The sequence below is a fragment of the Homalodisca vitripennis genome, chromosome X (assembly GCF_021130785.1).
Source record: "Homalodisca vitripennis isolate AUS2020 chromosome X, UT_GWSS_2.1, whole genome shotgun sequence".
Taxonomy (NCBI): Eukaryota; Metazoa; Arthropoda; class Insecta; order Hemiptera; family Cicadellidae; genus Homalodisca; species Homalodisca vitripennis.
Window position 1 is genome coordinate 13,391,103 of NC_060215.1, and position 13,180 is coordinate 13,404,282.

At 34.0% G+C, this 13,180-nt stretch overlaps 1 protein-coding gene across 1 annotated transcript; it reads left to right on the forward strand.

Annotated features, from left to right (window-relative positions):
- Nucleotides 1-604: 604 nt before the first annotated feature.
- On the forward strand, nt 605-12,866 carry LOC124368699 (nucleolin 1-like). Its single transcript, XM_046825998.1, has 4 exons — nt 605-731; nt 4,691-5,722; nt 6,908-7,046; nt 10,413-12,866. The coding sequence occupies exons 2-4, from the start codon at nt 4,692-4,694 to the stop codon at nt 10,902-10,904; spliced, it is 1,662 nt and encodes a 553-aa protein (XP_046681954.1). The 5' UTR covers nt 605-731; nt 4,691; the 3' UTR covers nt 10,905-12,866.
- Nucleotides 12,867-13,180: the final 314 nt, after the last annotated feature.

Genomic DNA, 13,180 nt, shown 5'->3' on the forward strand with positions numbered 1-13,180 from the left:
TTGGTAATGGCCACAATTTTTGATACATTGGGTTCCAGAACACTGCTTGTTCGACATTAGATAATAATATCCTTTTGACAGATTACAAGAAATTGACTAGTAGTTTCTCTTTAGATCAATTCCGAGAAACGTTCAACACTATTTCGTTAAATGCTAATCTTAAGAGACATGGCATTTTCATCTCACACGGTGATTCTATAAGGTTTCCAGAAAAAAAAAACATTCAAAACACTTACACCAATTATCCTATAAGTAAATCCTTCGTTACATTTTTTAAAATCATTCTTTCAAATTAAGCTGAACACTATCCTAAGAACATAATTTACACAGTCATTAACCAATTATAAAAAAGTCTATAATATATATATTTATAGAAATTGTCTCTCTGTTAAAAACTCAAAAATACAGATAGGGAACAACATTAATATAAATAAATTTTCTCCTTGAGTTGATATAGAATGAAAAGTGGACATAACAATAATATAACAGTGTATGTCGAGACTTCATGTCCAATCTCGAGCCAAACAGCCATACAAATTCGTCGACATCCTGAACGGAAACAATGACAGCGTTTTCCGGTAAATTTCTCCGGCTTACTTGCGCTCGTCACTCGTGTGACCCCCTGTACAGTAGTGGTTCTTCCTCTTAGTTGTGTTGCGCTAGAAAAGAGAAGTGACCCGGTATCTTGTAATTTTATTAGATTTGTTGCAGATATAACTCGATAAAGCTAGGTAAGTTTGCTCATTTATTTTAAGTGCCACTATTAAATACCCCATTTTTTTGTTCCTACATGGTATTTTACTGTTTTCAGCTAAATCTTTGTTAAGTGAACGTAAGTCACATGTGTGAGGAAATAGGTTAGAAATTTTAAGGATATGCAGAATTTTTATATTATTACCCTGTTTTGTGTTTTACTTTCGGTATTAAGTTAATTGCAATTAAGTTAGGGTTTGTTAAATTCTACAAAATGTTCAATAGTACTCTTAGTATTCTTGAATACTTTAGTTTGTCCCTCCATAAATATTGCATTACTGTCTTTGATCTAAACCTCATGATAGGAAATGTGAAGTGTGAGATTCAGCAATAATGCAGCTGTAAGCAATTATAACTAACTGTAAATCTTAACTCCAGTTGAATAGCCTATTTATTCTGTTTCAGTGAGGTTATTAGCTGGAGTTGCTAATTTAATTCAAATCAGTGTTAGGTGTATTATTGCATAACTATATAGATAGTGATTCAGGTAGTGTTACAGGCACTTTCTGAGATTATTGTAGGCTACTATAAAAAATAATTTCAAAAGTTCGTATAAAAATAGGTCCGGAAAAGCTTTGTTACTGAGTAACTGCCAACAAAGGATTCCACCCACAATTTAGTACCTGAGGTTAAATGATGATTAAGAAGAGGGAATTAGAGATGAATGCAGTTTTTTCTAATGGGTTTTGACATGATAAATTAAATAAAGTTTGTTCTATAACTGTATCTCTCTCTCTCTCTTATTGTTTAAGATGTACTGTGTAAAACACAAAAAAGAACATTCGAAAAACAATTTTTTATGTTTAACATACAATTAATTTATGAAATAGGTAATAATAACAATTATGTACATTAAGGAAATTACAATCAATTAATAGTTTTTAAAATCAAATTGTAGGTACTACCAACACTTTAAATACCGTGCAAGAAATACACATTTTGCATTGGAATAAATGATCAGTTAATTCCACGATTGGTAAATCTTAAGATCAGCGACTACCGCTCCGATCGCCGTAACTTTTTGCATAATAACAAAGGTTAACGTAATTTCACCGAAAAAAAAAAACGATTAAAATTACAAACATTTTTTACTTACCTTAATGGTATTTTTTTATATTTGTGATCAGCCCCTCTAGAATTTGATATTTTACTGATGGGTACTATCTTGAGGGATGTTTTTCTTTCCTTGACATCAGCGCGGGCAGCACCAAAGGTTCTGCCGAAGCCCGCGCTGATGGCCGGAAGCACTCGTCTCAACTCGATGACTACTAATTAATTTTTAGCTCGAAATTTAAGATAAACATTGTTCATTTGGATCAAAATTCTGATAATTTCAGTATTATTTTTCATTTACGTTTGCAAAGATGGCGCCGCATCCGATGACGTCATCACGGGGTTGAATCATGGTCACTAAAGGTCACGTGATGCCCGATCATCAAACAAACATGCTTCGAAGAATAGCGTGTGACAAGAACCATCGCACGCCATGTCAACAACTTCACTTATTATTCCTTGTCCATGTGGGTTTGTTTGTTGACGTCTGGCGGTCAATCGAAGCCGTCCTATAGGTCACGTGATCCGCCGGCCAATCGGAAACTTTCCTGTTTGTCACGTGACTACTGTCAACTCATCAAAACGACCATGGTCAGCCATTGTTTTTAGTTTGATAGTCGAAAATCTTGTTATTTTTGTGTTTTGTATTGCCAACATTGTACTGCCGAAAAACGGGTTTTTATATGTTAGCGACAATTGGGACTATTTTTTTTTGTGAAATTACGTTAACCTGTGTTAGTATGCAAAAAATTACGTCGATCGGAGCGGTAGTCGCTGATCTTAATATTTACCCCACGATTTAATAATAACAAACTCTACTGGTAAATTAAATAGTTTGAAATAAGACTAAATTTTAACATTTGAAACCTAATAGTACTACTGCTGTCCAATATTATCCTGTTGTCTGTTACAACATGTACCTACGCATATCTGAAATAGTGAATTTATTCTCTATTTCATTTAGTTTCAGAACATGTGTAATAGTATCTAGATTCTCTTGAAGAAAAAATTATATATAGCCTACTGTAAGAACCACAAATCGTGCACAAAAGGCTAAGTATGTTACTATGGTTACGATTGTTTTCCAAAATGTAAAAAAATAATTCTTACACTAAATGTTTCCAAAATATAGAGAGTTATATACATACACTATGAAACAATAAATAAATTAACCATTTTTTATCTTTGAAAGTGGTGGGACGTACCTAAGTTTGGTACTATGGGTACGGTTATTTTCAAAAGTAAAAGAAAATCTCTAAGTAAATCTCCTAGATAGTATCTAAAGTAAAGATGAGATCATTGGAGCCCGACCTCTTATATAGTTCTTACCAGATGAGGCAGGCGGTGTGTGGCATTTTGACAAAGAACATGTTCTCACTCTCTACACTATCTCAGTTTATCTGTACTTTCTCAGTTAATTGTACTTGATTCCTATATTTTTATAACAGAAACAACATGACCAAGTGAATACAAATGTGGAATATGATTGTGTGTATAACTTTGTATTTTCTCATTTATTTTGTTCTTTAAAAACTTATAGTTAGCTGTAATAATATAGAATATTATTTTAAAGGTTTTATTTCATTTGATAACAGTAGAAAGATACATAAAGCAGTAGTCACCCACACTTGTTGAGGTAATTATGGCCTTCGGCTCACCACAGTTTGACATTTAATGAATCCATCTTAGGCCTGTTGGTATTAATTGAAAGCTGTCATGTCCGTAATGCGGACATGTGATGATGGTGGCCAATGAAAAATATCACTTGTTACATTACCTATCACTTAAAGATCTAACTCTAGGTGTTCTGATCACAAATGTCTCCGACCATTACTGCTAGCTAGGGAACACAATTTGATAAAGCAAACAAATATTGTAAATTCACCTAACCATAACTTCCTACTTATCTTGTAAGGGAAGAAATTCCACTTTCGAATGTTCTAAAATTCATTGTTTTTATTTTCATTCCCTTAAAACCTTATGTTGTTTTGTTCAGGAGGATGATTGCAATAGGTTAATAATGCAAATCTCCTTACCGGTGTGCATAAAAGTAAATTTGAAAATAATGCAAACAAATTTAACAATTTGCTTCAAACAAATATTTGTAGCATAAAAAACAAACGTAAGTTTAATAAATAAGCTAAACTAATGTATAACTTCCTAATTTCATATTCATGTACAGTCTACTTATAAACCACCTGGTAACTTCTGATCATATAATAATATCTATTCTCGATTTAAAAAAAACACGATTACACAACTCATACTCCCACTCTGAAAATACATGATGACCAATTCAAAAATGAATGAATGAATTTCTATATGTATTTAGTGCTCATGTTATCTAGACTGAAAATATGTAGATAATTTTCTTAACTAATGATTGTATTACAGTTAATGCGCAGCATGATGCCATTGATCATGGTTATCCATAATACAGTGAGGGCTTAGACATGGACAGTTGGTGCTGTACAAAGCTGTTCTGACTATAGATAAGCTATTGGGTATAGATAATGGTGAACAATATAGATAACAAGAAGACACAGTACATAAATATAAGAACAAAATGACATTTCCTTTTCCATTATTAAAAAGCATAAGTTAGTTATTTGTAATTTGCACCCCCTAAAACCAAATATAGTTTTGTTTAGGAGGACGAGTGGAATACATTTATAATGTTGACATTATGATTAGAAACTCCAGGTGTTAACTCTACAGATACCAATATTATTTTTTGGAATGACTCATTTCAAATATGAAAATATGTTCATTGAATGTTGAATTGTATATTTTTTGGAATGTCTCATTTCAGATATGAAAATATGTTCATTGAGTGTTGAATTGTATAATAAAATTTGTTATTAAATACATGTGATTTTTTCAGAATGGGGAAAAAGAACAAACAAGGCAAACCTCACTTGCCTAATAATCAACCAGGACCTGCCGTTGCTAAGGGTAGAGTTGACAAAAATCAGGCTAAGGGACCATTTTCTAAAAATAAACATAAGGCTATTAAAGAGCAAATAAATTCATCATCTTTCATGTCAAAAAATAAAGGAGGAAATGTTATCAATGTGTCTTCTAGTAAAGTTGAGGTTTCAGGTGACAAACCTCTATCAAAAAATGCTAGGAGGAAACTGAGAAAATTGCAAGCACAGCAGAAACAGGATGATGTTAAGCAGGAAAATTATATTCCACTATCATCACCACAAAAGAAAGGTGCTCCTAATGGAATTTTTAATAAAAATAAAAATAAGCAGAAGCAACAGTTTAATATCAGTAAAACCAGTGAATTAGTAGAACCTGTTGTTCACAGCCTGACAATGTCTTCTGATTCTGATTCTTATGATGACGACGACGACGACGACGATGATGATGACGAAGAAAATGATACTAGTAACATCACCGAGTTTACAATTAAAAGTGAAAAAAGTACACAGACTGATCCTGTCCAGTTTAAAGATGACGATGACAAAGAAAGTCCTATTAGTCATAAAAGAACTAAGACAGGGAAGAAAGCTTTTGAAAAAAACTTAGTGACTGCAAGTGATAGCAATGGTAAAGGCAAGTTGAATGAGGAGTTTGGAGACAAGAGCGAGGAAGAAGATACTGGGGATGAAGAGGAGACAGGAGAAGAAGAGGAGAGTGAAGAAGAAGAAGAAATTGGAGAAGAAGAGGACATGGAAGAAGATGAAAGTGGAGAAGATGAAGACGAAAAGGATGAAGTACATGGTAAAGATTTTCTAGATGATGAAGCAGAAGAGGGTGAAGAATCGTCAAGTGAAGGATCTTCTAATGAAGAGGAAAGTAGACACTCTCCCCCTACTAAGAAGATGAAATATTCACCTCCAGAAAGCGAAAATGTTGAAAAACATTCATCAACAAAAAAAGTTTTCATCAACAACCTACCTACCGAGTAAGTATTGCGTTTTAATTTTTAATATATTTAATCCAATTTTTATATACAATTCAATTCTAAATAAGCTTAGTCTTTTTGCTAGCTTAACGTTTATCAATCAGTTATCATTTTCTTTACCTTACTTGTAACATAAACGTTAACCCTCCATCTGCCTGTATAATAACTTCTGTACTGGCAAGCCAATTTTTGCTGATTTAAAAAATAATTTGCAAAAAGTAGTGGTTGCTGAGCAAAAGACACTGAATTTCACCCTTCACAAGGAAATAGGAAACACTATAAAAAAATGTAAACTGTATATTTAGCTCCATTTTGCCTTCCACTTAGCGGAGCATCTGGGATCTAACACCGCCATATACTTGAGTCTAACACGCCGGTATTTAGAGTCCACGTCCGTCTGAGGAGAAGTGGCAAGTCTGAAACAGTAGTACCTTGTAAATACCTCTTAGTACTTGCCTGGAGTCAAGTTTCAGTGTCAGATCTCAGACGCTGCACTAAGCTGAAGGTAAAATGGAGCTAAACTCAACATTCACGTTGAATCCCACCATAGCTGTGGTATGAAATAGACGAACATATAATTTCATTTTATATATATATATATATATATATACATACATATACATACATACATAAAAGTAGCATATTAACTAAAAATAATAATTTTTTGATAGGTTGATATAAAATATTGCTTTAAAAACAGACACAACATGTGTCATATTATAGTAATCACAAAATTGTGTTTTATTAGCTAAATATTCATTAAAAAAGTTTGAATAAATAAAATTAAATGCTTGGGTATTTTAATGTGTTTGGAATAAACACAAAGTTGATAGATAAAACTTATTTTGATTCTATTTTTATGAAATAGGCGATATGTTAAATTTCAATAATAAATAACAGAGAAAATGAAATGCATTTTGATCTCTTGTAACATTTGTATCATGTAAAACATGTAATACCTGGTGAATTATCCGGATGAGTTGTTAAATACCCAATAAGTCTTGATGAATCTTTTTGAGGAGCCATAGTCATGTTGGATAATTGGTACTTGTATTTATCAGATTCTTTTGTATTTTAGAGCTTTCAGTTCGTGGTCTGGTTAAAATAAAAACTTCAGAATGATGTGTTTTAGTTTTATTAATTTAGTCGTTACAAACTGTTAACATTGTGCTCTCAATGTTTCAGCGCTGATGAAGAAAAGCTCCGTAAAGCACTCACAGGGATAGAAAACTTCACCAAAATGACCATTGTGAGAAGTAAAGACAATCCCGATGATTGTAGGGGATTTGCTTTCTTGGAACTTCAAGATGAAGAGACATTTGAGGTAAGAAATAAGATTTTATATAATCCTACAAATTGACTTCAGAACAAAATGTTCATTGTGATATAAGCATTATTGATTATGTAACATTATGAGGGATGTCCTGAAATTATCTTTCATCGTCATTTAATAAGTGAAGTAATGGAGATTAGCAGCGCAACCTTTCTTTACATAGGCATAGCCCCCCAGGGACTCATAATCTTTATGAGTATATGAATAGCGATCACGGAATTATCCGAGTTGAGTATGTCATTGCTTCATTTGCTTGGTTGGTCGGTCCACTCTGTTTAGCACGATGCACTGGTAAGATTCTGTGTAGAAAGGGCCCCATACACCTGCGAGCCTGGCTCGCGGAGCCTAGCTCGTGAGCCGGACCCACTGATTATTCACCATACACCTACGTATCTTGTTCGCCCAGTTGCAGTTTTTCGAAGAAGGTTGCAGATGCGGTCATAGTGTTAAATGAGCTAGTTGTATTTAAGAAGAAACGGAAGAAAAGGGTAATGTGGTTAAAGAATTGGTTACTAAATAGAAAGAGATTTAGTAACATGAATTTATTGAATTTTATTAGGAATGATAGTCGCCAAGACTATCAGAACTATTTAAGGATGTCAGCTGAAAGTTTTAACATGTTATTGGACAAGGTTAAACCGTTTATAACAAAAAAAGACACTATACTGCGAAATGCTATATCACCATAGCAGGGCTGCCCAATCTACGGCCCGCGGGCCGAATCCGGCCCTCGAGTCAGTTTTATGTGGCCCGCCTTGTTGCCAAAACAACCAAATTTGTTTACAAGCATTTGAAATATTAAATAAATACAAATTTTGAGAACCAAGCAGTCCAGCCGATTTCACGTAGAATGAGCCGTATTCATTTGGTGGAGTATGAGTGTTGAAAGAAGTAAAGTAGTTGCAGACAGATTTCACTGACTACGGTGGTGGCTGCCGGCTGGCGAATATAGCGCGCGGTGCGGCGACATAGCCCCTACCCAACTCAAGGTCACCACTCGCCACGTAATTTGTTTATCCTAGTATCCTAGTAGGATTAATTAAAATCAATGTATTCAATTTATTTGTGACTTTTTTATTGTTCCCTCAGAATTAGAGCAAAAATCCAAAAGTCTGGGTTTATATTTATTTCTAATAAAATAACCTAAAAACATAATATATTATAAACCTTTACCTAACAACTAATAAATAATAAGAAATTACAATAATCAGGAAACAAGGGCCAAATAACCTTAAAACTCATATTTTGCACAAGATTTCTGGAACAAACCCCGGGCAATATGTTTTGTTTGGGGTTCCAAATCCCCTGGGATGTTGGCCCGCCTGGCCATAAAGGCTTTACAATGTGGCCCTTGGGTAAAAAAGGTTGGGCACCCCTGCACCATAGGAACGCCTCAACGCTACTCTCTGTTTTCTGGCTACCGGACGGTCTACATAATAAATGCTATCGGCAAATTTCGATACTCTTCAATAAATGTTGTTAAAAAATCAGGGCTCATAAATAACTTGGAGTCAGCCATGTTAACTCAAAACAAACAAAACACCTTACCCTAGGTGGAACGAGTGGTGCGTAACGTTTGGCCTACAGTAGTGAAAACGGAATGAACAGATTTTTCGGTGGTGGGGGCATGAGTCCGATCCGTAATGCACCATACACTGGCGAACTGATAGCCGAGCCGAGCTGAGCCGAGCCGCACAGCAAGCAGTGGCGGATCCGGCTCGGCTCGCCTGAATTTGACTCTGCTCTTTATTGTCCATACACTGACGGATTTGATGCATTTCTAGGCGAGTCGAGCCAGGCTCGCAAGCCAGACTCGCAGGTGTATGGGGCCCTGAAGACACAAACCCTTATCCTTAGGGCAATATTTTTAAGTGTTCTAAATAACCAGGGATAAAATCCAGACAAAAAATGAAAGTTGGTCAAACCCAGAAAATAAAATGGTGGTCGGACAAAGAAGAATAAACTAGATGATAGTGTAAGTCCTGTTGTTGCATTCTTAATAGTGAGCCACAGGGATGAGGGCAAATCCCTATCTGAGGTGAGGTATTTGTTAAACACTGTATAAACCAGCAGGGACGGTGTTAAGATGTGTATCTCTGAGTCGGAGATATGTTGCTTCTGCAGACAGTCCAAGGAGACTGCTATACACATTATTTATGACTGCAAAGCAATTGCCTTGATTAGCTAAAGACACCTGTACAGGGTATTCATAAAACCTGTTTAGATGGAATTTTCAGCTGTTGGGGCATTTTGAGATTTATCAAGATGACCTGAGTTGTATGGATTTCAGGGTACGCCACGTAGACACTGAGTTCTATGATGGTGCATGTCACTTCAAGGGATTTAGCTGAGCATAACGAATATTTGTACATTTCTCTTGTGGGTAACCATGATGGCAATGAGAAAATAGCAGAATAAATAAATTTGTGAACAAACTCAATTACATGTAGTCTAACTACCAACACATACAACTTAGTGACTTAGTGTGTAGACTTTTGTTATTTAAACACTAATAACAAACAAATTTAATGAAAGAAAATTTGAATGTATTGTGTGCGCAAACGAATGTGTGTGTTTGTGATATATATCGAGAAAAATTTCATATTTAGACTTTAAAACTTGCATGATACATAATCTGTATAAGATTGACTTCTATGATACGCTATTTTTGTGTCAACTTCTTTTTTTTTAAGTGCTTAATTGAGCTATAGATTTGAAATTTTGCATGCAACTTTACCGAAGTCTGTTACGACACGTGGTGTGGCATTCTTGTACCTTTTTTGAATGGAGAACAAGTATTTAGAGGATTTTTTGTTAAAATGAAATAAATAAACTGCATCATAATTGCTATCTACCCTGTACCCCATGGCCTTTAACATAATCAAGGCTGGTGCAAGTATCAAAAAGAAAATAAGACTTTTAAGTAATTCATGATATTATAATAAATGATAGTCTCAGAGAATTTTCTAGAAATATTTAAGCAATATGATTTTAAAGTGATAAGAACTAAATCCATCAGAGTTACAGCGAGTTCTGCTATTTATATTGACAATATTCGTGTAAGTTCTAATCATAGTAAGTTTTATTTTTTTCAATCTAGAACTCACTTTTCTGATCAAAATGCACTAGTGATCTCACTCCCATTCTGTAAAACAAATATATATATATATATATATATATATATATATATATATTTATATACAATAGTTATAACGGTAGAATCATGAACAAGGTTTTTTATGTAAACTTGGTTTTAAATTTCATGACTTGATGTCAGAAGCAGTAGAACATAATTATGAGTATTTCCTAAATGAGTAAGAATTGTGTAAAATTTATCCTCAAATTTTGTTGTTGTAGAAAGTTCTCAAACTGGATGGTGTTGCAAGTATTGGTTTCAATAATCTCAATATCCGCCCATACACAGAGGGTAGTTCTGAAAGAGGAGGAAGAGGAGGTGGCAGAGGAGGTGAAAGAGGAGGAAGAGGAGGTGAAAGAGGAGGAAGAGGACGTGGAAGAGGAGAATGGCGTGGCGGGAGAGGAGGAAGAGGATTCGATAGAAGAGGAAGAGGGGACGGTGGCTTTAGGGGGCGTGGAAATTTTAGGGGAGGTTTTAAGAGCATTGGGGGACATAGGGATGGCGGTGATGGGGAGAGATCACCTCGTGGCAACTCAAGAGGTGGAAGAGGTGATGGCTTTAGAGGGAGGGGGAACTTCAGAGGTAGAGGTGATAATAGAGGAAACTTCAGAGGCAGAGGTGGTAATAGAGGAAACTTCAGAGGTGGAAGGGGAAATAATCGTGGCAGAGGGAATTTCGGAAGTGGTGGCTTCAGTAATAAGGGAAGAGATTAAACAGTAGGTATTTTAAGTGTGGTGAATCTGCACTACTACTGCTTTATATATATCATCTTAATTGAATACTTTTGTACAATGAAATACTGTTATGTTTAATATTGTGACAGTCACAGTGAAGTGTTTTTCAATATTTACCTTGGTAAAGTGAACTAGCAGCTAAGTGCTTTTAAAAGCTTTATGTTGTAAGTATTGTTCAGTCATATAATGGCTATTATGTGGAATAGTCGTGATAGTCTACGAGCCAAGAGCCAATTTACACTGTATAAACACACCACCTCCATTTTATCGAAATCTATGGACAAATACATCCTGAGATGTGCTAGTTTTGGCAGAGATCTAATGGGAGTGTATGAATTGGGTTAAAATATGAAACGATAGTTTGTCAGATCATATTTTTTGTAGCATGTCACATAAATAAATGTTAAATCGGTGTCAGCTAACCACATACAGACCTTTCAGTATCTGTATCTAGTTGACTGATGGTGTTATAACAGTTATTTACAGGTTTAAGTTTGTGGAGGTAAGAAAAGTATAATCAGAGAAAAATGTTTGAATATTTTAAATTCTTTCGATACCCTCCCATGGGCCATTCTTTATTCAACCCTAAAATCGGACCATTCAGAAATGTGCTTGTATAGTTACAGAATTACGGCCTGACAGAATTGACTTTATCAGTCACAGGTTTTCGGTCCATAAGTTAGTCCATAAACTCAACTGTAATGCAAATGTACTGTACAATTTTGAGAATGAATCCAAGCAATTGATTCTTAAGGTTTAATACTAATGTAAATCAAAACCCCCCAACCTCCCCACTACCAGTGCGTAATGCTCCGAAAAACTCCCCCCCCCATGGGGCGTTATTAATTTAAGGACAACCCCTAAGGAAATTAGGATTTCAAGAAAAACCGGGTTTGGTGCTTATTCAGTGTATATTGTCTCTCAGCTTGTACACTATATGTTAAGGAGTTATTTTTATTAGTAACTTTTATACTAATTTCAAGAATTCATCAAATCTTCAGTGTATGCTTTGGAGTAAATTGAAAAAAATCAAAGTAAAGACTTATCAACTTACTACTTATTCCGTAAAAATTTTGGAAACCTTAATGACAGAGATTGCCTTTCTATATTATATACTGGGTTTAACAAAGAGACTATTGAAATAACATCTAATAAATAGTTATTTTCAATAACACTACCATTTGCAAACTGATCTTAGTTAACAACGTGTTAATTTGGTTCTTTATTTATATCAACAAAACAGTATCTATGAAAAAAATCATCAGTTGCTACTAAGTATTACAGAAAAGGAAAAACATTTCTCTCTTTCTTTAAAGGTAGTTTCTGATCTCCAAGGGGTATTGGATTGTCTGAGACAGTTCACTTAAAAGTTGTACAATGTACCAAAATTACTAATGTTTTTCTTAACAATGTTATTTAATGGATGAAGGTTATCTTCATTCTCTTTATACCCCTCTGCAATGTGGTTATTATAATTTGTAGTGTAATTGTTAAAACTTATTTCATAAGATTGGATTGAAATGTCAAACTTCTTTTAGGCATATGATCGTACATTTTTATTGGATTGGAGTAATCTTAATCTTAAATCGTAAAAACTTTTTAGTGTGAATTGTGACCATATATTTATTAACACTAACAGAATGTTATAATTTTATTATTTGATTGGCCATAGAGTTGCTGTCTTTGTTTCATGTTTTAAAAAGTAAAGACCAAAATATTGAGTAAGAAACATTGGTCTGTTAAACTATATTTATGTATTAGAACTTAATTGTACATACATTTGTTATGTAAATCGTTACAGCTATAATTCAGTAGTTATTGCAAAATATATTTAGTAAATTTGTTTGTATCAAATTTAACATTTGTTGTTGCCAAACAATTTTGTTACTTGTGAAGTTGTATGAAAACAAAGAGAATAAAATAATTGAAAATAAACTCTAATTTTTTGTTTAGTCTTACCCTGTGTATTAGAATTGATAGGTTTTATCTTAAAATGTGAAACAATTCAAAATGATATTAAAAGTCATTAAGGAGGAAATTAGAAAAATTCATCATAGAAATAACGGAAAAAAAATAATTTGATTATAATAATAATCCAATGTAATTTATTAATTTTATTTTAAGCCACACGTCATATTACACTATACTGGTTACTCAATTACAGATACTCAATTTGAACTCTTTTGAAGTTTTCACTCAAATACTTGTGGTGAAAATGTAACAATTTGCTAATTGATTATTAATACATTAGCAAT

Excerpts from the sequence above, each read along its gene's own strand:
- LOC124368699 (XM_046825998.1), top strand. The coding sequence starts at position 4,692 with ATGGGGAAAAAGAACAAACAAGGCAAACCTCACTTGCCTAATAATCAA. Across the intron at positions 5,723-6,907 it reads ATCAACAACCTACCTACCGA|CGCTGATGAAGAAAAGCTCC; the intron begins GTAAGTATTGCG and ends TCAATGTTTCAG. Across the intron at positions 7,047-10,412 it reads AAGATGAAGAGACATTTGAG|AAAGTTCTCAAACTGGATGG; the intron begins GTAAGAAATAAG and ends TTGTTGTTGTAG.